At 35.5% G+C, this 27,452-nt stretch overlaps 2 protein-coding genes and 1 pseudogene across 4 annotated transcripts; 2 read left to right on the top strand and 1 right to left on the bottom strand.

Moving 5' to 3' along the window:
• The first annotated feature begins 1,377 nt into the window (after positions 1 to 1,377).
• On the top strand, positions 1,378 to 10,629 carry LOC119190224 (microvitellogenin-like). Of its 3 annotated transcripts, none has more exons than XR_005112819.1 (2): positions 1,378 to 1,500; positions 10,419 to 10,629. XR_005112819.1 is itself a non-coding variant. In XM_037441582.1 (2 exons), the coding sequence occupies exon 2, from the start codon at positions 3,869 to 3,871 to the stop codon at positions 4,637 to 4,639; it is 771 nt and encodes a 256-aa protein (XP_037297479.1). In that variant the 5' UTR covers positions 1,401 to 1,500; positions 3,857 to 3,868; the 3' UTR covers positions 4,640 to 4,700. The 3 variants fall into 3 exon arrangements, 2 of the variants coding, with proteins under 2 accessions (XP_037297479.1, XP_037297485.1); XM_037441582.1 differs by lacking the exon at positions 10,419 to 10,629 and adding an exon at positions 3,857 to 4,700 and having other exon boundaries at positions 1,401 to 1,500; XM_037441588.1 differs by lacking the exons at positions 1,378 to 1,500; positions 10,419 to 10,629 and adding exons at positions 1,939 to 3,462; positions 3,857 to 4,700.
• A 140-nt stretch (positions 10,630 to 10,769) lies between these two features.
• LOC119190407 (microvitellogenin-like) lies at positions 10,770 to 11,204 on the top strand. The gene has a single exon (XM_037442244.1). It carries the CDS (start codon positions 10,770 to 10,772, stop codon positions 11,202 to 11,204), a length of 435 nt encoding a protein of 144 aa, XP_037298141.1.
• A 7,748-nt stretch (positions 11,205 to 18,952) lies between these two features.
• Positions 18,953 to 27,452, bottom strand: part of LOC119190409 — a 13,240-nt pseudogene continuing 4,740 nt past the window's right edge.

Genomic DNA, 27,452 nt, shown 5'->3' on the forward strand with positions numbered 1-27,452 from the left:
CCGTTATACATAATTGTTGCATAACTTACACCGTTTATGCAGCGCACGCAACGAAAGCTCTCAAAAGTAATCAATTTTAGCCGTTTTTGGTCCCATTGGTCATAGTGTGATGATATACATATACCCTATAATAGCCATCCTCAATAAATGGGCTATCCAACACTACAAGAATTTTTCAATTCGAACCGGAAGTTCCTGAGACCAGCGCGTTCAAACGAACATACTCTTCAGCTTTATATAATAGTATAGATAATGTATAGAAATTTTGCCTGTTTCTATGTTTTAACTCTCAACTAATAAAACTATGTTAATTTGTAATTATTATTTTGAAATACAAATGTAGATAAGCAATAAAATAAATAGCAGTGATTGTAAAGGTATTTTATTTTACTAAGTAAAGAAGTTATTTGTTAATGCTGTTCTTTCTCCACCATCTTGATTCTCTATATTGTTTTCATAATTAATAATATCAGCAGTTGATAACTCCACTTCGGTTGGAATTTCCTCTAGCCTGTGATTCCGACAAATATTGTGCAAAACTGCAGTTGCAATTATTATTGTTTGAACTTTAGGTAAAGATAAACGCAACGTCAATGCAATCACAGGGAAGCGACGTTTCCATGTACCAAATGTCCTGAAAAAGATAATATAAATATTTCCTATTCCACAGCATAAGTTGATGGAATGGAGAAACACCATAGTTCCTGAAAAACGATGCAATTGCCCCTTGTTAGTACCTATCTAATAGTTCGGTAGGTACGGTATTTTTTGTAAATAATGTCAAAAATTATTTACCTTGTACATAGAAGTAACACGAATATACGAGATCAGTTTAACTAACACTGATTGGCAAGCAGATTTCGAAAGCCTAATCTAAACGTGAAATCAAACTCATCCAGGGTCTGCATGTAGTTAACTCTTTTCATTACCCGTGATGAAGCGCGACTTTCAGTTTCGCTATCAGTATCGCTAGTCCCTCCAAATCACTGTCGTCACTGTCACTAGAGAATATGGATATTTCCATTGCCTTTTCGTTTCCCTTAAAATCAGTGTAAGCGATATTCAAAACATATGGAGTAAACTGAGGAATTGGTCCGATTGGAAAATGCGATTGTTTACAACAATCAAACCAAATGTCAAAACGGGTAGATAGAGTATTGGCAAGCGTAAACTGTCATTTTCAAACAGAGGGTAATCTATGATCTGTAATCCGTCCTCTCAAAGATCGATTATTGTTATTGATAGCTTACTCAATCTATGGATTGGTTATTGGCATGCTTTATCCATAAAAACGAATGAATTATCAATCTTAGATGGCATACATTGGATTAGGATTGGTTATTAATTTCGGGCGTTAATTGCTTTTTCGATAAAAGATAGATCAGTGAACAACGGGACTTAATGGATGCCATTTTTAAAGACTAGCTGTGTCGTCTGAGAGGAGTTAGTCAGTCAGTCTGTTCACCACAACAAGGACGCAACGCCGCAGTTGATTATAAGGTACTGTGAGATTTTTAACTAAAAACATATTAGTAGTGGCGAAGGGTCCTTATAATCCGATTCCTGCCTTTTCATGTCTTAGGTAAAATTTATTTATCATTAGAACGATTTGTAGACCGCATTTATGCATATGTGTGTTCCCTTTCGAAAAAGTTCCCCCTTCGCCACTGTTAGCGATGCTAGCTTATTTATCAAAATAATGTTTAAATTTAATTAGTTACTGACTTTAAAATAAGTACAAGAACTTGCACATTTTTTTTACTACTACATTATAAAGGCGGCTTAATGGCGTAGTCATTTTCTACCTTTGGGTGATGCATACATAAAATAATGTACGTAGAAAAAAAACAAATACAATATAAACTTTGGTCCAGTAACTTTTTTCGTAGAACTATAAATAAAAAAGTTATAAGCGAAAATGTTAAGAAATTCAATGTTAAGCAATGTCCATTGCAACGTCATCAGAACGTGTGTTTATAAGGTTCATAATACTTTTTTTTGTACTCTCATTACGTACAACACAAACCCGCGGTTGTCGGCTTGTACGCGAATTACTTGGATCCTGAATCGCTTTGGCACAGATTGACATCTGGTGATGAAAAGTTGATCATGTACGACAAGAACGGACGAAAAAGGTTGAGGTCAAAGGTCAGTCAGGCTTCACAGACTGTGGCAAAATCTAGGTTGACTCGCAATAAAGTGATTTTATGTGTATGGTGGGATTGGAAGGCCATTGTTTACTGGAAACTTTTACCGCCGGGCAGAAGCATTGATTCGCATCTCTATTGCCAACAACTAATGAGATTAAAGCAAAAAGTTGAGAAAAAGCGATGGGAATTGATCAATTGAAAAGGTGTGGTCTTTTATGACGATAACGCTAGTCCACACACATCTTTAAACACTCAGCAATAATTAAGAGAGTTTGGCTGCGAGGCGTTAATGCATCCATCACATAGCACTGACCTTGCACCTTCAAAATTCTTTGGGCAGTGTCAGGTTAACATTAAGAGAGGATTGCCAAGACTACTTGTCGCGTTTTTTGATCAGAAGTCTCCAAATTTCTACAGCAATAGGATCATGGCACTTCCTAAAGGATGGCAGAAAGTCGTCGATCAAAATGACACATATACACTTAAAGGTATATACTTAATTAAATGTCAACAAACTTAGAAAAAAGAAGTCTTGAGTTTTCATATAAAATGTGAAGGAACTTTTTCCTCAACCTAATATAATAGTAGACCGTCTAATTTACGTCGACTTATAAATGAATGATCGTCTATTGTATACCGTTATTAATTTTGGTGCAACACACAATAAAATTCAGGTACCCCACTTGATTGAAACTGTAAAGGGTGAACACTCGTACTGTGTATAAGTGACGTGATTTTGGTGGAGTTTTAAGCCATCGTTGCGTGCGCGAAGTGTATTTATAGCGCAATCGGCAGAGGCGCGCGCGCCCCGCTCGATGCTGATTTGTCACGGTACCTAACACGTATAATGCTTGACCTTCGAAATCCATATATGGCTGCCAACCCAGACCCTTATTATACAAAAGGGAGAAATTTAAATACAGTCTACAATCGTCCGGATCATTGCCGCGTCTCATGTGCCGGGTTTTGCAAATCAGCCGGGTCATATAGGATTAACATTCATCCCAATAATTCGTGGATTTTTCTTCCTATTCCTTTTTTGGAGACCTTCCGACGTGCCTCCAATACGCTTATATGTCATATCACAACACAATGATTATAATATATTATGGCCATCTCTTTTAAAATGCTCAAAAAGATAATTGAATATACACAGACGCCGAAAATCTACGATTTAATTATCTAGGTATGTTGATAGATTACAACACAAATGTAATTTTCAAGTAATGATAACCTATTGTCTTCTGAAATGAATATAAAAGAGCTGAGCGTGTAGTACTTTCGGTGTCAGTCCACGCTCGGAGGATTCTGGGTAAGCATCTATACTATATTAATATTTAATAATTATTAATTCCACAATATAAAGGACTGCCTCGGTGGCATAATTGTAGGGTTCGGGTTCAAATCCCGGTTCAGATAAAGTGATGTATTTGTTTGTACAATATAAAAGGCGAATAAAATATCCGTTGTATTAGAAATAAAGCTAAGCCACAAAAGCTAAATGGAGCGGGAAAATTTGCGATTTTCATTGTTCTAGAAAAAAATAAATACACGTGATTCCTATTTGTTTGATTACTCTGATAAAATAAATGAATAGCATTTGAATTTTTTTTTTACAAATAGATCTGCAAAAAATCAGAATCAGTTAAATTTAAAAATGCTTATGGCGGTAACAACGTTGTATTTGACAAATATTATTGTTTCAGAGGATCATCACAATGCTACGTTTAACGCTTCTACTGACGCTCGCGGCACTCGCGTGCCACGCTGCTCCTAGATCTGATGACGAAGCTGTTGAACATTTATACAGAAGTGTGATCATCTCCGACTACGAGACCGCTCTGTCACAGAGTAAAGAACTCGAGAAAGCGCGGAGAGGCAATGTCATCTCTAAACTTGTTGATAAACTGATCGCACAGAAACCGCACAAGTCTATGTATTACGCGTACTACCTGTGGAATCACAACGCTCAAGACATCGTCAAGAATTCTTTCCCGATCCAATTCAAGATGATCTTCGGCCAGCATACCACCAAAATTATAAACAAGAAATTCGGCATGGAGCTCAAAATAGGACTTAGCACTGATTCATACGGCGAAAGGAACGTGTATGGCGTCAGCACTGACAATGACATTGGGAAGAGGGCAAGCTGGGAGTTCACGTCACCCGAGGCAGCAGACCACAAGGTCTACTTTAAAATCTACAACCCTCACGACAACCAATATATGAAAACCACAATTTTTTATGATACTTACAAAGACCACCTGATTAACACTTCTACAAATTCTGACACTTTTAGACACCAGTGGTACCTTCAACCAGTGGTGGTCAATAAGGAGCTCTTGTTCTACATTATCAACCGAGAGTACGATGAGCTCTTGAAGCTGTCCCAATCCCCGGACTCGGATGGCGACCGAGAGGCTTTTACGCACGGCGAAGATGCGTCTGGTGATCCTGAACGCTTCGGATGGAAGATCGAACGTTACTAAGCAATTGTAGTAATGATTTTGGAGACATTTTTACTGGAATAAACGTGTGATTTAAGCATTATTTTTACTATTATTATTTAACCCTATGGGTACTGTTTTAAAGCCATTTCAAAGAGAATTAAGTATGTGAACTAAAATTGTTATGTCGCTTTCCTTATGTCCAGTCAGTAATGGTTTAAACGAAAGATAGTAATAAGATGCATTATTACTTAATAGAAGCTTAAATTAATGGTCTTAGGCCTAAGGCTTCTAAAGTTGTGACTTTTTTTATTATTACGTAAAAATTAACCACTTATAAACACAAAATTAAATTATTCACTGGAGTGTCTTCGAATTTGTATTTTTTATTTGAACTTGTTAGCAGTGTATCTTCCGAATAATAATGTTACTCGTGCTTAGTTACCACCAATAAAAGAATTACAGAATTAAAACATATGCACATTCCAGATCCTAAAACGCTAGTGAAAAAAAAGATGGCTGCCTTGAGGAACTTTATTTAAAAATATCTGCAATTTCATGGCTATGTGTACGACATGAATATCTCGTGCCATTATAACTATGATAATGATGTCAAATAATGATGAATAAATGTTTTACTGATTTCTAATAACTAAAGTAATCATAGTATAAAAAGGAAAACAACAAATTGCATTTCATGTTAATGAAAATAGATATTAAGTACTGTAAGAAAAACATAGAATATACAGCGCCTATTATTGTTATGCTATATATGCAGTTCAAAATGCGAAACAGATTATGTAAGTTTTCGAAGTAATTTTTATATTTGTCTTCGTTTACATCATCAGAGGACTGTTTAAGTTGTTAATTTCTGCCATGATCCCATACCGCCACCATACATTTCGCACGTAGGCAATACCGCATGCAAAATGGCATAACAATGTGGAGATCATCAGCAGTTAAACAGTATAAATGTAATTTATGATCTGCGGCTTTCCTAACGATCTTTAAAACTCTATTTCCAATTTATTTAAGCAAGGATGATGAACCGATGTTACGCGACGAAATAATTTGGGCACGTCATTCATAATTATTGACGAATGGACAACTTCTTTCTTTTGAAAACGGCATTATCCTCGTAGTAATTTTTTGGCAAGAAAAATATTGATGGGATCTAAAAAAAGGTGGCCAGAACAAGAGGTACTCCTTGGATGTTATATCAGTTCATAGTTTACCCAATAAAGTTTCGCCATTCCTGAACTAGCTCTTCTCTATTTGAAATCGTTTTTTGCTTTTTCCAATTGCCGATGTCTATCAATTAACAATTTATCGTCATCATTGCCAGCTACATAAAGACCGGTGCTGGAAATAGGCCTGTTCTAAAGATTTCTAGATGTTCTGGTAAAAGCGACTGCATCTATCAATTCTTTTAAAACAGTTTTCCCTCAGTAACATACTCGCCGCTCCAAGTTACCTGTGTATTGTTGGGTTACTTTTTATTCCGGTAATTTACTCCCGTAGGAAACAATTTAATTTGTATATAGATAACGATGGCGTTGTGTATATGGTGCTAAAGAAATATTCATCTCTTTAGTTCGGGGCTCGGCCCCACCACACGAGGACGCTTGAGTCAAAATGTTACTAGGTAACAGCATTGCCAGATACATTTTTGTCAAGTCGGGATTTCGAAAGTTTGAGTGTAAAAAAGCGGGATTCTTTCGTCGAAAGCGGGACATAGTAAAAAAAAGTATATTACAATTAGAAGTTTTAAAATATTAAGCAGTTTATTTAAGTTTTAAATTACGTTTACGTGACAGTGGATAGCAAAAATGGCCATAGACATGTATTTTAATAAAAATATATTTTAAATCAGATTTACACTGTCGTCATGTTGAATTATCTTGGTTTTCCGAATAAGAAATAATTTAAGAACAAAAATCAAAGCCAAAGTAAAAAAAAATCACTAGATAAATTTGGTGTATCAATATATAATAGTTACAAGCACTACAACAAATTGAATAGGTATTTGTCTCAGATTGTTATTCGTGACGCAACGCACCACTCGATCTCCCGCGTGCGCGCTTTTTCAGCAGGCACGGTCGAGTTATCCCGAAAGCGGGACTAATCCTATCCCGCGCGGGATATTTAATTTTGATATAAAATTGGGACGTCCGCCCAAAATCAGGACGTTTGGCAACGCTGCTAGGTCCTTATAATAAAGTTAAACAACAAATATATATTTGTTTACTTTTAAGAGGTTTTTTGTGTCGGGGGTTATTTAATGTAATAATAAGATGATAAAGAATATGCTTAACGACTTACATAACAACTTTCCACATATTCTTCAGTTTTTAGCATTTTATAATTCTCATTTATTTTGAACTGTTAATTTTTTAGACACGTCAAATAATATCGTCTTCACTGACTTCATTATACACTTATTATATCCACCTTAGCTTTTATTTATGCGAAATACGTACTATATCTTGGTAAGCGTAAGAAAGTAGGTTTATTGTATTTTATTTTTATTTCTGTTTATCAATGAATATGTATGATTTTAAAAGTTGTCTGGCTCTTTTACAATGTTTTGTCTTTTATGCAAAGAGAATTATAATATACTAGCTTTTGCCCGCGGCTCCGCCCGCGTTATAAAGTTTTTCAGGCTAAAGTTTTCCGTTATAAAAGTAGTAGTTTCCCGGGAGCCTATGTTCTTCTCAGGGTCTCAAACTGTCTCCATACCAAATTTCATCTTAATACGTTGGGTAGTTTTTGAGTTTAACACGTTCAGGCAGACAGATGCAGAGGGGGACTTAGTTTTATAATATATTTTTTAGAACTTTTTAAGAGGAACAATCCTGTCATACATCATTGTTGCATAACTTTAACCGTTTACGCAGCGCACGCAACGGAAGCTCTCAAAACTAATAATTTTTCCCCGTTTTTGCAACATGTTTCATTACTGCTCCGCTCCTATTGGTCATAGCGTGATGATATATAGCCTATAGCACTTCGGGATCAAAGGGCTATCCAACACAAAAATATTTTTTCATTTCAAACCGGTAGTTCCTGAGATTAGCCATTACTGTTCCGCTCTTATTAGCCAAAGCGTGATGATATATAGCCTATAGCGCTCCACAAATAAAGGGCTATCCAACACAAAAAGATTTTTTCAGTTTTAACTGGTAGTTCCAGAGATTAGCCATTACTGCTCCGCTCCTATTGGGTATAGCGTAATGATATATAGCCTATAGCAATCCGCATAAAGGGCTATCCAACGCAAAAAGAATTTTTCAGTTTGGACCGGTAGTTCCTGAGATTAGCCATTACTGCTCCGCTCCTACTGAGTATAGCGTGATGATATATAGCCTATAGTACTCCACGAATAAAGGGCTATCCAACGCAAAAAGAATTTTTCAGTTTGGACCGGTAGTTCCTGAGATTAGCCATTACTGCTTCGCTCCTATTGGGTATAGCGTGATGATATATAGCCTATAGCACTCCACGAACAAAGGGCTATCCAACGCAAAAATATTTTTTTGGTTTGGACCGGTAGTTCCTGAGATTAGCGCGTTCAAACAAACAAACAAACAAACAAACTCTTCAGCTTTATATAATAGTATAGAGTATAGATTAAAGAGAATATAATTACTGCGTTTTAATATACAGGGTGTCCCAGAAAGTAGTGTCAAGCGGAGGTCCAGAGATAGAACATCCCTTGGGGTATCCAAATCACCCTCATGTATGTTCCGCGATTTTCCATCGTTTTCGAGTTATGAATATTATTCTGAATTTTTGAGAATTCTCGATTTGAACGATTAAATGTTTTCTTTTTAAAAGAGTAGAAGACGTATTCGAGATTTTTTTATTTCAACAAAATTTTCATTAGCTGTACTATTTTTCTCAAAGGTGACTGACTGACTGACATAGTGATCTATTAACGCACAGCCCAAACCACTGGACGGATCGGGCTGAAATTTGGCATGCAGGTAGGTGTTATGACGTAGGCATCCGCTAAGAAAGGATTTTGATTAATTCTACCCCTAAGGGGATAAAATAGGTGATGAAAGTTTGTATGAAACTTTGTCAATTTAAAACAGATCGGTCTGAGACTTTGCATGCATAAAGTTACTATGGCGTAGGCATCCCCTAAGAAAGGATTTTGATAAATTCCACCCCTAAGGGGATAAAAGTTTGTATAAATCTTCTTAGATTTTCGACTGATTGAACTGAAATTAAAGATTGGAGCTACTATAATGAAGACGTTCGCTTAAATAGGATTTTTATAAATTCAACCCCCTTGAGGATAAAATTAGTTTGAATCTATCAGTACCGGGAAAATATGTAGCAAGACTTTTATCATACAGTAGACTTTTATCCCGGAAAACTCCTTCATGCGGGCGAAGCCGCGAGCAAAAGCTAGTTATATGAATATAATAATTATTAATTGCATAATATAAAGGCCTCGGTGGCGTACTAGTATTGTGCACGTGGAACAACTATCGTGATGAGGTTTGGGCTTCGAATTCCGGGTCGAACAAAATGATTTTGCTACATATTTTCACAAGGACAATTTTTCTAATTAACCTTAAAAGCATATATATTTCTTACATTTCTCAATAATATATTAATATATAATTTATTTTGTGGATAGACAGTCATATAGGACAGATGTTTTAGTTATACTCCATATTTGTGTTAAAACAAAAAATATGACTTTGTCTATCCTTATGTGAACGTCATGCTTTCCAGTGCAATTTTGTTATAAAAATCTCGCTTTTAATTAAGCTCTCTTCATTCCCTTTTCTACGAAAATGTAAGTTTTGTATCACTTGGGAACCAAATGACCAAAAGTGTCTTTTTTCATACGACGGCAGTGACCTCACTGCTCCTGATGGTAACTGGAGTGGGGTCCAATAGAGTCGACTGACTATAGATGAGTACCCCTCGGCAGTCGACACAATTATGCCGGCCTGTTGGAGCTGGATATACACAGGCTGATCCCGGAACGCGACACACTTACGTGAGCCACTATGTCGGGTTTTAACACCTTGTGTACGGTGGTCGCTATCCGGACGGATATAAAATATATCCTACCACCAGGAAACTCCTATTTGATAAATGTGTTTATGATTTGATTATAATTCATATTATGTTTGTTTTTAAGAAATCTCTAAAAATAAAATGCACCAATAGAATCAATTAAAACATCAACTCAAGATTCGTCCATTTATATTTTCTTCTAACTGAAACACCAACAAAAGTTAGAGTCGTTTTAAAATCTAAAAATTTTCTGTATCGATACTTTTTGTTTTGAGCGCCCAATTACGTGTAACTCGTGACAATATTAAATGACAATATTCGCTCCGTTTACTTACTTACTTATTTTAATCTGAAAGATCTGAATAAATGGAGGAAGTTCTCAATTCGATTGTTTTTTTTTTATGTTTGTTACCACTGAACTTCGGACTGGATGAACCGATGTTGATGATTCTTTTGTTATTTAAAATCTTGTGCTTCCCGTGTGGTAAAAATTTCATTGTCGTCAACTATGATGTCAATACACATACTGATTTTTAAAAACACAAAAAATCAAAAAATATATTTTTTTAATAAATAAATTAAACCGCCTTAAAGAAATACTAAAAACTACAAAATAACCATAAATACATTACCTATAACTATAACTAATAAATACATTACCTATAATACACTGCTTAACAATTTTGAAGTCGGTGACTAATTAAAATTGCTAGTTATTAAAGGTGCTTACAACGACAACAAAGATACAAGATGATATTTGACAAACATTATTGTTTCACAGGATCATCACAATGCTACGGATAACGCTTCTACTGACGCTCGTGGCGCTCGCGTGCCACGCTGCTCCTTCCTCTGACGATGCAGCTGTCGAGCCTCTATACAGAAGTGTGACCATCGCCGACTTACAAGACTTTGCTCTATCACAGAGTAAAAGTCTCATAAACAGACAGAAAGGCAGAATCATCTCGAAAACTGTCGACAAACTGATCAACGAGAACCCAAAGAAGGTTATGTACTTCGCGTACTATCTGTGGAACAATGGAATTTAAGACATCGTCAAAATTACTTCCCGCTCCCATTCAGAGTGATCTTCAGCCAGCTTTCCGTCGAGCTTTATAACAAGAAATACTCCATGGAGCTCAAGGTAACACTTAGCACTGACTCCGATAACGAAAGGGGCGTGTATGGTGACTATAGTAAAGTTGGCGCGAGGGCAGACTGGACATTCATGGTTACTGAGGCAGCAGACGAGAAGGTCTACTTTAAAGTCTACAACCCTAGCAATAACCAATATATGAAATCCGGAAATTCAGCTGATGGGGACAATGACCGCCCGATTTACGCTTCTACTAATTCTGACACTTTTAGACATCAGTGGTACCTTGAGCCAGTCATGTACAATGGCGACCTCCTGTTCTACATTTTCAACCGGGGTACAACCCAGCCCCTGAAGCTGGGCCAATTCACGGACTCGGATGGCGACCGCCGCCGGGCGCGCACGGCGGAGATCCGTCTGGCGATCCTGAACGTTTCGGATGGAAGATGGTTCGTTACTAATCAATTGTAGTAATGATTTTGGAGACATTTTTACTGAAATAAACGTGTGGTTCGAGCATTATTTTTACTATTATTATTAACACTGTACCTAGATACTGCTTTGAAACCGTATCAGACACAATTAATTAAGCCAAAATCACATGTCCGTCTGTACTGGCTCAAAGGAAAGTTAGCAATTGGATGGATGGTTTATAACCTAATAAAAACTAAAATTTATTGTCCCAGACCTAAATATTCTAAAGTTGTGACTTTTTATTGATAAGTCAAAATTACCAACTAAATAACTTCAATGCGGAAACTGACGTCATCGCCACAACAACAGTGGAAGCTGCCGGAGAACTAAAGGAGAAATTGGCGGCCGGAATGGGAAACAAAGCCAACCATAAAGTTCGGACTATAGCCTCAATTCTAGCAAATGGTTTTAGGGAAGCCAACAAATGTTGCAGACTCATCGTAGATGAGGCCCTAATGAACCATTTTGGGGCTATAGTGATGGCAGCGACTGTCCGGGGCGAATGGCGTTACCCTCATTGGAGACATTAACCAGCTACCTTTTATAGATCGCAACAACCTCTTCGAGATGAAATACACGAGACCAAATTTGGTAGTGAACATCACCCAGGAGTTGCTATGCACGCATCGCAACCCTCTGGACGTAGCATATGTCCTAAGTGAGGTGTACACGGGTATTTATTCCTCGAATACTCGTTAATGCCTCCATAGGGATTCGTCGATTGTCGGAAATGCAGGATACCAAAACCTTAGGCAACACCCTCTTCCTCACACACACAGGAGAGAAAGAGTCCCTTAACATCGAGGGGATATGGCCAAGGCGAAGGATCCCGTATTCTGACAATCCATGAATCCCAAGGACTAACCTACCCCACGGTAGTCATCCTACAGACTAAAACAAAAACTCAAATTCACGACAGCATCTCTCACGCGGTGGTAGCATTGTCACGCCACACCGAGGAGGTGCACATACTACACCAACATCAACGACGACGCTATTGGACGCTTCGCGACACGAGCGATTGGCGCCACTAAAAAAGCAGTCGTTGATTACAATCTTAAGATGGCTATCAGGAGTAGGGACTACAGAAACAATCAACAAATTACTAAAAACTACCTTCCAATCCTAATTCCTTAATCCTTCAAACTAATGTTAGATATAAGTTAGTATATAAGTAGTTAATATGTAAGATAGTATAAGCAGTTAAATATGTAAATGCGATGCGGGAATAAAATGAAAAAAAAATTATGTATATAGACACAATAACCATGAGCATGAAATAATATAATAATAATAATTATAATAATAATAATAAAAAATATATATATATATATATATATATATGTATAACAGACCAATTCGCATTACAACACAACAATAGTTAAGTAACAATTAAAAAAATACCTTCACTTAAACCACAAGACGCTGTTTTTTACCACGACATGTAATATAACATAACTCTAATAACAATAAAACATCTAACAAATGTATGGACCTCGAGTCCATAGTGTTGCAATTATTACAAAAAAAAAAAAAAAAAAAAAAAAAATTATTGTCCCAGACCTAAATATTCTAAAGTTGTGACTTTTTATTGTTAAGTCAAAATTACCAACTTTTGTACAATTTAGTTTTCATTTAAAGTATTAACAGTGTATCTTTATAATAACAATGTTATTCGCATTATGTATCAGTTACCACGAATAAAAATAATATACCATAAAACATGTGCATATTCCAAATCATAAATTGCATAAGTGATTTTTGAAGGACGGTAGAGTATAAAAAATGGTGGCCTTGTGGAACTTTATTTAAAAACTTCTGCAGTTTATACCGGATACAAAATGGTAGAAAATATATATTTTTTGAAGAGTGGCGCTGACTTTGTCCATATAGAACTAAAGAAATATGCATCCCCTGGTCCGGGGCTCGGCCCCACGCGAAGTCGCTTGGAACAAAATTTACTAGTTACATATTACAATAAAGTTAAAGGACAAAAATATATTCGTATATAGTGCACAAGTGTGTGCGCAATACACAGGTGCACTCTGTTCCTTTATTCTCATAATCAGGTAAGACGGCAAACCGACATGACTGGAGAGAGATTAAGCGCAGGAGCAACGGCCTTACATGCATTCCAAGGCACAGGGGTATCACACCGCCAACTTCCCAACTCGGAGCTGCGACTAAGTAATTTTTAAACGGAAAACTAGTCACAATGGCCAACTCTTAAACATCCAGGTTCGGTAGTCACTTATTATGTGTAAAATGTACGAATGACGCAGTTGCCATTTTAAGTAGGTATAATTTAGTGTTTAGTTTATTAAAAAGTTTACATCATATTTCTCCAATAATATATTTCAATCCGATTGTTCCAATTTTTTTTTGTAATGTTCTGTTCTTTTCATTAATTTTATAATGAAAATGCCGCTAAAATTGTTGATTCCGTACATCTTCTAAAGTACACATCATAATAATTTGCAACCAACACTTTTAGGCACACAAATTATTATGGAATATTTTGGTAATTAAAAATTTTAATAAACATCTAAAATTGTTTTTTTAAAACAATTATTTCTTAATATTCATATATTCTCGCTGGTAATCGTGTGAACTGGTACATAAAAATATGGATCGAATGCTCAAGGACGTTTGCTCCGGGCCTGAATTATTTTCTAATTGCATGCCCTATAGGTATTCATTTAAATATAGGTACTCACCATATAAACTTGAAGCCAACTGGTATACTTGCGATTCTTGCAGTTATACTTGTCTAAATTCTACATTTTTGGACAAATAACAATCGACGATCGATATGGACCAACGTACAGGTCGATTTTTATTTTGTACACTGTTTCATCACAACTCTTTTTTATATGTCAATGTTTGTTGCACAAACTTACAATATGTTAAAAATAATTATTTAAATACATAACACAAGATTAATTATATTATATTAAATAGAAAAATATTTTAAGCAATAAATAATACCAACAACGCCGCGCATGTTGTATTACCGCCAAAAGTAGATAAATCAATATTTTTAAAGCCAATCTTAGCTAAGGAATCAAAGATTATACAGCTTCAGCCGGTTTACTTGTTTTGTACGTTGCGCATTTACTTTTGTATTTTGTGCACCTCAAGCATACATATTGCCTATGACTTAATCCTGTACATATAGGTATTATTTTTTTCTATTGTAATGTTTGTAAAAATATTATATTCTTTTTAAAACTTGATATTCCTTTTCTATTTTTGATTTGGGAATGAGTAATAAGAATCGCTGTAGAATGTTGTGTTTATGTACGGCTGTTGGCCGCCGTGGCCGAAATTCGGTTAGGTAGGAATCAAAATATCAAAGGATACATTTTTTTGGTTTCTACACCGAAATGCAATAAAGTCATGTCACCCAACTAGAATAAAAAAAAGCTCGAGAAATAAAATGTATTTAGATATAAAGATTAGTTCTGTACTGTTTAGAAAAATAATTATTGAAAACAAGAACCTATATGTTTGATAGATTACAATAAATCTCTTGAACTGTATTGTTACATCGTAAGTTATATGACCTTCTATTGATTATCATTATTTTTCTAATTAAAAATGGGTGTTTATCTTATCATGTTGTATTAGAAAAAAATGTGATTAGCAAGCAGTTAGGGAAGGTTCCGTAGAAAAATCTTCATAGTCTTTTGACTTATTTATGCTTCGTAGTCACTTAGAGTCCGGTACGAGCACCTTGAAATTAGATTTCCTAAGCACTACCGTCTAGATAGCCTGTTAGAAGGGGCTAGGATTTTTCGTAATAAAATATTATTGAGAGTATGAAGAGAAATGAGTAGACACTACCAGTGAAGATGTATGGACACACACAACAATACTCCGTAAATAAGGACGAAAATAATTTCTTTTTTGGTCTGACCAAACGAGCAACTTACCTGATGTTAGACGAACTCTACTGCCCACAATCATTCACACTAGATAAATCCTGAGTACCGACTTTGAATTAAAGAAGATTAGCGACGGTATAATATTTATTTAGCTTCAAATCATGTCATTTATCATTATCATTATCAACCCTTTGCAGTCCATTGCTGAACATAGACCTCTCCCAAGGTATGCCACAAAGCCTGGTCTACTGCTTTATGTATCCAGTCGCTGCCTTCTCCTTTAAGTCGTCCCGTCATTTGGCCAGAGGGCGTCTCACGCTACTTAGGTAATTAGTTAATCATATAATAATAATATCAGCCCTGTATGATGTACTGTTCCACTGTTAGACACGGGCCTTCTCTACTACTGAGAGGGATTAGGCCTTAGTCCACCACGCTGGCCTAGTGCGGATTGGTAGACCTCACACATCTTCGAAATTATTATAGAGAACTTCTCAGGTGTGCAGGTTTCCTCACGACGTTTTCCTTCACCGTTAAAGCAAGCGATAATTCACAAAGAATAGACATAATTTCAGAAAAGTCAGAGGTGTGTGCTCTTGGGTTTTGAACCTGCGGACATTCGTCTTGACTGCCCATTGTACAACCAACTAGGTTATCGCCGCTCATACACTTAAAACTTATTAAAAGGGTTCCTTTTACCCACGAAACCCAATAAACATGTTTATCCACGATAAAAAAAATAAACAAAACAAATAGATATTTGGTAGGTAACCAAAACATTCCAGAAGGTACTTCAAATAACATTATCTGTCTCTAATCATGGGGCATGCAGTTCAATAGATTAGAACATTCTTTTTTTATACGGGCACTGTAGTATCTACTCAATTATAACAGTCTGTTCGTAATAAGTATCTTTGTGTACATCTTTATTTGGTAAGCACATAAGAACAATACTATACTAAGAAAACTGAACTAATTAATTGTATGTGTAAACAGTTGATGTTCCTGTGTATAATAAATAAATAAATAAATAAGGGGAGTGTGGCTGGATGCGTCGAGGTATGGGCATGGTACGGCCTAACCTGGAAAATTTCCTAGTGGTTACGAGATGTTTCCACGATAAATTGGTTTAGTAAATCTTATACTATAATTAATTATACCTACTTGATCAAAATAAACCTATTTTTCGGATTTTATTGCAGTTTTATATTATGATCTCCTGACGTTGCAAAAATTATGTATAATTGTAAAGTGTAGGTAACTCACTTTTCGCACGACCCTCACTCCACCCCGTGACCATGAAGGCTGCAGTCTTCGAAACGTCGGGAGAAAATCATAATATAAAAAACCGCGATGAAATCCGAATAATACTTTTATTTTTATATCAAAATAAACATAAGAAATAATTATACCTTCTTAAATTTTCACAAATCAATTCTGTAAGAAAATTTACCATTATTATAACGAAATGTCAAATATTTTATCGTAGTCTATCAAGTATAGGATTGTTACTCATAGTTGATAATTGGACAAATAAAAGTCGTATTAAATTTTTCGAATCATATAATTTTATTTACATTCGTATAACTTTCGAACTAGAATTAAAATAAGGTAATATTCTTTTAACTACAATATTTCATATTTACAATTTGAATTACTCATTTAATTCTGAGAACACTAAGCGACGATCGGGCAGCCATTTTTATTAAATATTTTTTAATTGTTCTTCAAACTGGCCAGTTCTATAATTTTTAAATTTAGAATACCAATTTGAGGTTGTATAATATATCATGTTTTTATTTACAAAAATGGCTACTCGACATAGAAAGAAATAAAAAGATATGCCTTTGCATATAAATATATGCACTTATAGTTACTCCCTCCTCAAAGAATATTGCTATGCTCCGTAAAACTGGATTATGTTTGATTATCGAAAATATGCTCGTTTTAATATCTCTTTAATTCTATGCACAAAACTGCATTTAAATATAAAAGTAAGTTTAAAGGACATACAAAATTGTTTGAAATATTAGAATCTGTTGAATCATAGTAAGAATGCACCAACATCTGTGAAAAACTGGCACAAACCCAATAAGGACTTATAAAAAAATATACACAAACGTAAAATTACGATTTTTTTCCACCAAACAATTTTGTGCAGAGAATTAAAAAAAACATCTCAGAGCGTCAGAAAACATTTTTAAAACAAAGTTAATGTTACAGAAAAACTTGTGCATACGTTGTTTAATGAATCGATATTTGTAATATGGCTGCCATTACTTAGGTGACGTCATACGCAGTACCCTAGTAGGATGTCTTATTGCGTTTTGAAATTAGTCAGGAATTCCGACTACGGAGAGGAATCCGTTTTTTGTTAGGGCTATTATACTGCCGTGCTAAGCGCAAAAGCGCTATGTCGGGGAAACCTTATTCCGAGATAATGAAAATTTTGTAAATATAGTCTCATAGTTTTGTATATAAAACTGGGATAGATAGATAGATTTTATCCCTATCCCTTAAAATGTCCATAGTTATATAAGTAATTTTAATAGTTGTTTAGAAATAATAATAATTATTCTTATGCTCATTATTGACTGCCTCGGTGGCGTAGTTGTAAGTGTACAAGGTACAACAAGTACGACTGCCGCGCTAAGGTTCTGGGTTCGAATCCTGGGTCGGGCCAAAAATAATTGTGACTGGGTTTTTTCATCTTTAAAATTACTCAGTTGCAGCTCCGAGTAAGGAAGTTGGCGGTGTGATACCCCCGTGCCTCGGAAAGCACGTAAAGCCGTTGGTCCTGCGCCTGATCTCTCTTCGGTCATGTCGGATTGCCGTCTCACCGAACTACGAGAGTGAAGGAACAGAGAGTGCACCTGTGTATTGCACACACACTTGTGCACTATAATATATCCTGCGCACCTGGCTGATCTCCGCTGAGATTGGCCGCCGTGGCCGAAATTCGGCTAGAAGGGATTCATCATAAGTGCAACTTTGTTCGCCTACGTGATAAATAAAGTATTGTATTTTAATTATTTATTTTATAGAGAAACTCTTTTATGGTGTTTTTTAACAAGTTCTAAACAAGATACCGTTATTTAGGTAAGTTCATTGGATGGGTCTTTCTTTAACCTATCTGACGACATAAAAAAACAAGATTTTGATTATTTTTTTTGAGATACTGCTTTTGAGCTTAACACGGCAGTACAGGTCAACTTTGATAGACGTATATATGATTATTTTACTGTTACTTATGCGGCATCAAAGCTGACTTTCGATTAGATATTTCAAAAGACCGAAAAGCCCCCATAGACAGAATAAAGCCCTCTCACAATACGTGCACTAATTAAATCTATTACTCTAAAATTCTTATGCATTTAAACATTTCTTAGAACGGAATAAATACATTATCAAAAAATTTAAAAATTAATTCATAATGCAAAAGATTCGAAACTCTATTTATATAAAACAAAAAAATAAACTTAATTCACTTTTCATTGAAGTTAAATAATGTATTATAGAAGTATTGTGTGATATTCTTTGTAACTTTGTGCGTTAAATTCGAAAAGTATCGGAAAAAATAGTTTCTATGTTTCACACTTACATATATCATGATTTTATTAACTGAAGGGTAGGCAGACTTATCTAGTTTCTTGTAATCTAGGTACGCAGTAATGACAGCCATTCCGAGTGAAATATAATAAAAATCATACAATATACATCTGTTAACAAATATAAACTAATTTATTTACATATAGGTTATATAAAACTTATATAGGAATGGACTTGCAAAATATACCTTAAATATATTCTACAATTAGATAAATATTTACAAAAGTTACTAATAGTTTTTTTTTCTGATTTTGAGCTAACTTTGAGCTTTACTATCTAAATGTATTAAATAAATGGCGTATGTACTTAATGTGGATTCCGATTGGAAATCATCGGAGTTATATCGAAGTAAGATATGTTTTATTGGCAACAGTATTATTAATGTCAATACGGGGCGAAAATTTTCATATAGAAGGAATTTTCACAAATCAAGGCAAGATGAATTCTCTAATTTTGTTGAAGTAATTTGTTATTTTTTGGCATTTTATTCCTACTACGGCAGATCAAACAATTGTATTAACAATTTTTAATTCCCTTAATAACAGTGTTTGTACTAGGCTAGCAGAAAATCAAGGTAATATTAGGAACACTTGTTGCATATAAATTCCAAATTTCAATAGTTCAATTCACTTCATTATGTTCGATTTGAACGAAATATGACAACGATCAAATGACAAAATGCTCGTATTTTCTTTTAATATTTTTAGTTTCTTTTCTTTATCATTATCACAAGTATTACAAGAAAGTTTTATCTTGATGTATTTTTTAAACTTTTATATTTTAAAGACGATATTTCAAAGAAAGAAAATGATTTTATTTTATGGGAAATAACATAAATTATTGGCACAATCCGTATACATTGCAATTATGAGGCATTGTTTTATTTATCAGAAGATATGTGTATGAAAATATGTACTAAGCTCGAATAAATTGGATATTTGGAAAGATGTAAATGTCAATGTATTTTGTATATTCTGTACTTCAGCGCGTGCGCAGCATTCAAGTATAGAAAAATCGTACATTCGATGCGATTAGTCGTACGATAAACGCTCATATAGAACCAACATCCGATTTTCATCGGATTGAAAATCAATTGCAAGATATTTTTGACCAATGTTACCAGGACAACAGAATACCATGAGAGTTGTTTCTGAATATGTACATTTTTTTCGTATATTTATTTTCGCGCTTGCTTTGTGTTACCAGGAGCGCAGCAAATCATAAGAAGCCCATGTCTAGCGCGTTGTACAGCGCGGCGATGTCGGAGTGACTCGATATCCTCCAGAAGGGATAGTTCTTCGCTTTCGCAGCCGCCTCTTCGTCTTGCCCATCGCCTATCACTACGTACGTACACCGTTCGCCGAATCGTTGTTTTATTTTCTCGAAACATGTTTCTTTTCCTGGGAAAAAATTAGGACAATTTGAGTAAAGCAAAATCAATAAAATATATAGTATCGGTGAAAATTTAACTAAAAAATATTTTAGTTAAATTTGAGATAAACACAACACACATGACATGCGTAAAATCCTTATTTTTCAGAAACGATAAAGCCAATTTCAGAACAAGAACTGAGCTAAATTAGTCACCTCAGTTCATATAACTCAGTTTATTTTGCAACGGCAAACCATGTGACAGTTATAAAGAAATATCCAATTTATGCGAGCTAAGTTAAAGTAACTTAGGTGATACGTACCTGTTTTAGTGGCCGAATATATGTTCTCTATGGGGAACACTCCGCCGAGCCCGAACAGCAACACCTTCGCCAGAGCGGGCACGAGCTGCGTGGTCGTCACTAGCACGTTAACGCAGTTTTCCCTGATAAACAATCATTATTATACTTTATATAAATCAGTCCGCCTATACACTTCTCTGTATATAAAGTGTAAAATAAATAAATTTGCTTCAATTTAATGACAGCTGTCAAAACATGTCTGAAATGGGGATGCTTAAATAGATTTCGATTATCGATTAACGTTCAAATTTTAATCGATTAAAAATATATTTATAATGAAAATTTAAATAAATATTTGGAAGCAAATTGGCCATCGATAATGTATGGTAATTGTATGGTTTCAGTCGTTTAAAGGTGTTTTAAAGTAGTGCTCATTTTTTTAAAGAATTTTTTCTAATCGATTTATTTTGTTTGCTAAATCGATAACTTGTAACCGGTGGTAAGAATATTAACTATTACTGCAGCTGCTAGTGGAGAAACGGAAACTCGAACAAGTCCCAAAAAGAGAATAGGAGTCCCGAAAAGGTCTTAACGAAAAGCAAAGTATATTTACCTGGAGTTGATCATGTTGAGACATTTGCAAGCAAGCGTTAGCCAGTTGTCGGTTGCTTGCTCTAACTCAGCGCGCAGTTGCAACCATTGTTCTCTTTTTGCCGGCCCCAATAGACCTCCCACACTGCATAAAAAGTATATAATTAACAATGTATTTTAAGCTAACTAGAGATGTAATGTACAATTGACTTCAAGCTTTGATTTATATGGCGATACGACTGCTTTTATAATGGAATGAAACTTTACCCTTTCAGGTAACACTAAATACATGCCTAGATTCCTGTAATGATTTATCAATCAAATCTCTCATATCTATATTTCATGTACTTAATTATACTTAATAGTTGCAAATGGTTAAATGTCGCACCCCATCCACAGATGTGTTTGTTTCTTGCTTGTCGCCTTTTTTAGCCCTTCAACTATATTTTACTTCAAAGGCAGTGCGGCTACTTTGCCGTGGAAAATAAAATAAAACTTGTACGTAACCTTTCTGCATTCATGCAGTCCTAGTATAATAGCAGGCAAATAAATACCGCGTGGTGGGGGATTTTCTTTGTACTTTTGTTCTGCTATACTTAGGGGCCGTTCAAGTATTACGTAATTTTAATAAAGATATTCGAAGCCCCTATGTAACGCGCCGTAACCTTTTTCTGTACGCCCCCCCTCAAAAAGTTATGTAAATCTAAAATTACATTTTTTTTTCTCAAAATATCGGAATATCGCTAAAATACCTTCCTTTGTTATTGTTTTAAAATAAAAAATCCAATGTTTACATAACGCATTGTATAAACCCCCCGTCCCGCTTGTGTAACGCATCATAATGTTTTACACTACCCCCCTCCCCCCTCCAAATTGCGCTACGTAATACTTGAACGGTCCCTTATAATATGTACTGTTACAGGATTTTTCAAATTAAATGCCTCACCTATTCCTGTAGTTATTGTACGTGTCCTTGATCTTCCTATATCTGAAGGCGAGCTTCCTCATCCAGTCGACGCCGCCGCGCACCAGGAGCGCAGAGGCCGGTGTTGGGCGCCGCGCCGGCGTGGAAACCGTCTGTTGCGAAGTTGTACGCGGACAGGTCTTGGCCGTTATCGTCAGCCGCCACGGCATCTATGTGCTCCTGGTCGCAGTCCTGATGAGAAAATAAAACTTTTGTATATTTTTTCTGGATATTATAAGAATTACTTATGTAAATAAAAATAAAGTGTTTGAACTCAGAAAGTTATTGCAGTTTTAGGACTAGAGAAGTTACTATGATATGTTAAGTATTTCTTTAAGCAGTTTTCATGGCAATTGATGCAAAAGTAATCTAATGTAACTAGAATAACTGTATTTAGCAGCATATTTTCCCCTGTTAACCAAAATGACCTACACTTACCTCAACATCATTAAAGAAGAAATGCGTGTCAGCCAGGCTGAATATCATCTCTTCCATTCTGAAACCCAACTGGACTATTTGCTGTGTGTCCTGTAATAACAATACAAAAATATTCGTTAATCTATTTATACTCTATCTATCTATATTTTATAGTCTTCACTATTATATAAATCTGTAGAGTGTTTATTTGAACGCGCTAATCTCAGGAATTCCTGGATCGAATTGAAAAAATCTTTTAGTGTTGGATAGCCCATTTATTGAGGAAGGATATAGGCCATAAAACATCACGCTATAATTAAGAGGAGCGAAGCATCCATTAAATATGTTGCAAAACAGGGAACATTTCTTCCTTTTGGACGCTTCCGTTGCGTGCATTGCGTAAACGGTTAAAATTACGCAACAAACATATATAACAGAGATTTTTGGGACAATGTTAGTTTAAGTAAAGGCAAGTATGTGGTTTAATTTATAAAAGCAATGTCAATATGACCCTGTAATACATAGTAGTGACTGCCTCAGTGGCGCAATATAAATTGTACACGGTACAAGTACGACTACCGCGCTGAGGTCCTGGGTTTGAATCCCAAAAATAAATGTGATTGGGTTTTTCCATCTTAAAAAAAAATATTCAGTCGCAGCTCGGAGTCAGAAAGTTGGCGGTGTGATACCCTCGTGCCTCGAAAAGTACGTAAAGCCGTTGGTCCTGCGCCTGACCTCTCTCTGGTCATGTCGGATTGCCGTCTCACCGGGACTATGAGAATGAAAGAACAGAGAGTGCACGTGTGTATTGTGCACTATAATATATCCTGCATACCTGGCTGATCTTCGTTGAGATAGGCTGCCGTGGCCGAAATTCGGCTAGGAGGGATTCATATATAATAATATCTACAACAGATTTCTTAGTATTTATAGTCACCTTATTGTACTTAGTAGCATAAGTGCCAGTGAGCAGCGAGTGGAATATGATTATGGTCTCGTCCAGGTCCCAGATGAACACTCTATCTGTAGCCGGTTCTGGAACATGCTGAGCTGGTGACGAGGATGTGTTCCGCCTGCCTCTGCCCCGTGATCTGCTTGCTGTGCTCTCACTGTAAGGAGAAATATATTTGTTAGTTTATACAAACTATGAGAATTCAGTTTTAGATTTTTAACATAGTTCAGAGTGACATTTAATGCAGAAGTATTGCATTGGGATTGTAATCTTAAGTTATCTGTAAGATATCAAAGTTATATGAGATTATTGTGGACCATAGATGTTAGAGGTGAACTATTAATACAATATGATTCTGACCAGTTAATGATTGACAAATTGCCAAATAGCCCAATATACCTTAAAAATATAAGCTTCCCTTTTGGGAATTTTAACACCATTCAGCTACAAATTTATCTTATAGCAACCATAACAGTCTTTAAATCTGCTTTTAAGTAGAAACAATATCCAGAATTTATAGCTTTCCTTTAGGAAAATTATTTCACCAACTATTTTATCTGTAATCAACCATGTCGTCTTATCTATAAATCTACTTTTCAATAAGAACATTACCCTGAATTCTCTCGACATCTTCTGCTGGCTGCATGCACCTCAGCTTTGATAGGAGACAGTGGACTTGTGTCATTTAGAGACGGTAGCATTGATGATGGGGAATCTGTAACAAATGAATGTGCTTTTTATTTTATTACCGCGAAAGGCTAGTTTTTGGCAAAGAATTTCGTGCCAACACTGACTGACTGAGCATGACTTACGCGCTAATGTTCTGATAAGAATAAGGGGTTGGATCAAAAATAATTATTATGGTTTTTCCATTTTAAAAATTAGTCAGTCACAACTGGGAGTTAGGAAGTTGTTGGAGTGATACCCCAGTACCTTGGAAGGCACGTAAAACAGACAGCACCTGTGTATTGCACACACACTTGTGCACTATAATATCTCCCAAGTTCCTGGCTGATATCAGTTGAGATTGACCATCATGACCAGAATTTAGCTAGGAGGGATTCAGTTATAGGGTAGTATGTTAGGTCTCAATATAAAGTGCATTGCTATAAGAATTTGTAATACAGTTTGGATGAGGTTGCTACTTGGTACTGATTACTGATAATTTTGTTTACCATCAGGCAAGTTACTTGCCCGACTTGTCATTGAGTTGAAATGAATTGCTTTTATTTCCTTGGTAAATTATTTTACATTAATAATAAACAATAATTAGATTATAGCTGTCTTATTACATTTACTTTTTCTTTGTGACATTTTATGCTGGCTGAAAATAAATAAATAATTTATATGGGTCATTTTTATAGTGTTACCATATGAATTCACATATTCATCTTTAACTCTGCTAACATTGTGCCAAAAATTATCCATCAATAATTGTTTTTTCCAAATCTCCAGCTTTACTTTTATGATTTAATGATCATTTTGTAGTTTTGTGTGAATATGGTGTGTTTAAGTGTATTTCCAAATGAAAGTATGCTGTTTTGTAAGAGAATTTGTTGGAATAAATTTTCTTCATGTAATAGTGGTCTTAGAGAATATAAAATTAAAATATTTTTTTGTTAATAGTTACTTTGTTCAACAGTCATACTCTTTTATTTTCCATCTATGGCTAGAATAGCTTATGGTAGTGGTTTTTTCAAGAAGACAACTATGATTATATTTATTAATGCAAGTTCAAAATGACCCAAATACCAAATTCAGTTCTATACTCCAAGTAGGCATGACAACTACTGCTTTAAGCACTATAGATGATAAATACAATCTTCAGGGTCTAAATTCTATGACATATCATATATCCTTGTTGGTTACTATAGGAAATTTTGTCTGTTCTTTAGGTTATAATGTTCAGTACTAATTTTCACATATCAATTATTATCAAATCCTTTGGATATTCTCCAAATAACATGTAAAATACACTAATTAATGCCATACCAGAATCACTTTCGGAGTCGGGCCAATAGTCCGAATTATCATTGTATTCAGAACTATCATCTAATCTTCTTCGCTTATTTGAATGCGAGTCTTCATTTTCTTTATTCATATTTGGAAATTAATATAACTTCACGACAAAATGTAATACTTTATAACTTTTTGACTAACCAACTTTATAAAAACTTGTTCATTTGTAAACAAAACTTGATGGCAAACGCGTTTCAAGTCGCATACGGTTTACGAAGCGTAGATAAGCGAGATGGCTAACTGTATCGTGCTAATGCTAGAAAGAGACGAAACAAAATTTAAAAGACGATGCTAGATATGGACCTGTTATTGACAGCGTTAAAAAGCAGTATGTTTTCATTTACAATCTTATCCACCAAAAAAGTTAGTTTTCTTATGCATCATAATTGTGATTTTTTTTATATGTGTGTGTTTTTTTCATGAGTTTATTATTATTTTTACTCACAATATTTTTTATAGTTTGAACTGATAATAGCAACGCCGTTGTATATACCTGATAAGGCGCCCCCCAAATGGTAAGAAGTGTGTCCAGCACTGCCGCTGCTACTAGGCGAGCTGACGTAAGGAGAGTAGCTTGGTGCAGCGTAATATCCGCTGTATTGTGCGACATTGTGCTCCGCGTAACCTGCTGCGTAGCTGCTGTAGTCCTGTAAAAAATCTAGTTTATAATACTGCAATAATAGGAATATTTGCCTATTATACGGAATCGGAAATACACTTGGGTCAGACAATTATATTATAACTTTACCAACCTGTTGGGTAGTAGGAAACGATTGAGCCAGGCTTCCATTGTATGACGAGTAGGCATAGGGCGATGGTTGGGTTCCAAACCCAGTGCTGGGCACGCTTCCTACGCCGCTCACGCCATACGCGCTAAGATACGTCGGCGTCGCCTTACACGAGGATCTGAGCATAAATACAAATAAAATTATTTACTTATTGCAAAAGAAAGTCAATAATCTTATTAGTTTTTAAATTTTAAGCGTAAAATACGTTGATTGTCATTGCTCCCTTTATGGGCTGAACGAGTTGCGTTGGCTTAGTGGTAAAACCTGTAATGGACAGCAGTGACTTGATAAGCAAGATTTGTGTTTAATTATGATAATGGAGTTGGAATACTCCAGCTAAGCTATTGCTAGGATGAAGTAATTGAAGCTGAACTTCTTGTATTCTATCTTATCCAAATTTTTGGTAAAAGTTATTATCATCGCAAATAGGATCGAAAAGTCTACGTCTAAGTAGTATTGATTTAGAAATTCCATGGTATTAAAATTATGTTGGCATTTAACGGAATATTATTCCATTGTCTATATACCTATTGGTAGTGTTGTGTGCCGGCGGGTACGCTGCGTACGGCTGGTTGTAGAGGGAAGAATTGACGTACGACGAGGCCGCGCTGCCACTACCATACTGCTGCATGCTAGAACAAACACGACCGTGTAGTCTTCTTTAGTCGATTTGTGTCGCTAATTTGAAAATAGAATGTTTTATGTTAGGGTACCCCGTACCCGCGAAAACCCGGTAATGCTTTAAGTGTTGCTTCAGCGACTTCGGTAACTTAGCATTTGTCAGTTTTGTAGTAGTATAGTGTTTTTTGCCACAAAGTACAAACAGGCAGATGAAGAAAAAGTAGTAAAGCAATTATTACATTCTGGGTCCAAATAGAATAATGTTTATGACATAGATATTATGGCTTATAGTTCATAAATGTGAGCGAAAGTATCTAACGCTGCATTGAACTTTAACTGTCTACCATTATCTGAGTTAGTTTTTCTTAATATCTATGTAAGGAAGGCAATTTTCGGCATACGAACAACTTCGCCGCTGGACTAAACGAACTGTTCGAAATCGTATTGGCTTAGTAAGGATAATTCTTATTAATCGTGAGCTGTTTTGCGGCTTCCGTCAAATCCTCGGCGGTTCGTCGACCGCGTGTCAACATCATTTCGACGCACATCTGGCCATAATCAAGATAAATGACTTATTTATTCATATTAATGAATGGGCACTAGCATTCTTTTATAACGAGTATAATGATTAAAATTATGCTCTAAGCATAAATCTCATAGTGATACTTCATTATGTTAAACTGTTTCCTTTATTTTATGCTGCCTTAGTACTTGGCGGTGTCAC

Source organism: Manduca sexta, chromosome 4 (assembly GCF_014839805.1).
Source record: "Manduca sexta isolate Smith_Timp_Sample1 chromosome 4, JHU_Msex_v1.0, whole genome shotgun sequence".
NCBI lineage: Eukaryota > Metazoa > Arthropoda > Insecta > Lepidoptera > Sphingidae > Manduca > Manduca sexta.

Bases quoted from the DNA above. Each gene is read 5' to 3' on its own strand.
- LOC119190407 (XM_037442244.1), top strand. From the start codon at position 10,770: ATGGAGCTCAAGGTAACACTTAGCACTGACTCCGATAACGAAAGGGGC.
- LOC119190224 (XM_037441582.1), top strand. From the start codon at position 3,869: ATGCTACGTTTAACGCTTCTACTGACGCTCGCGGCACTCGCGTGCCAC.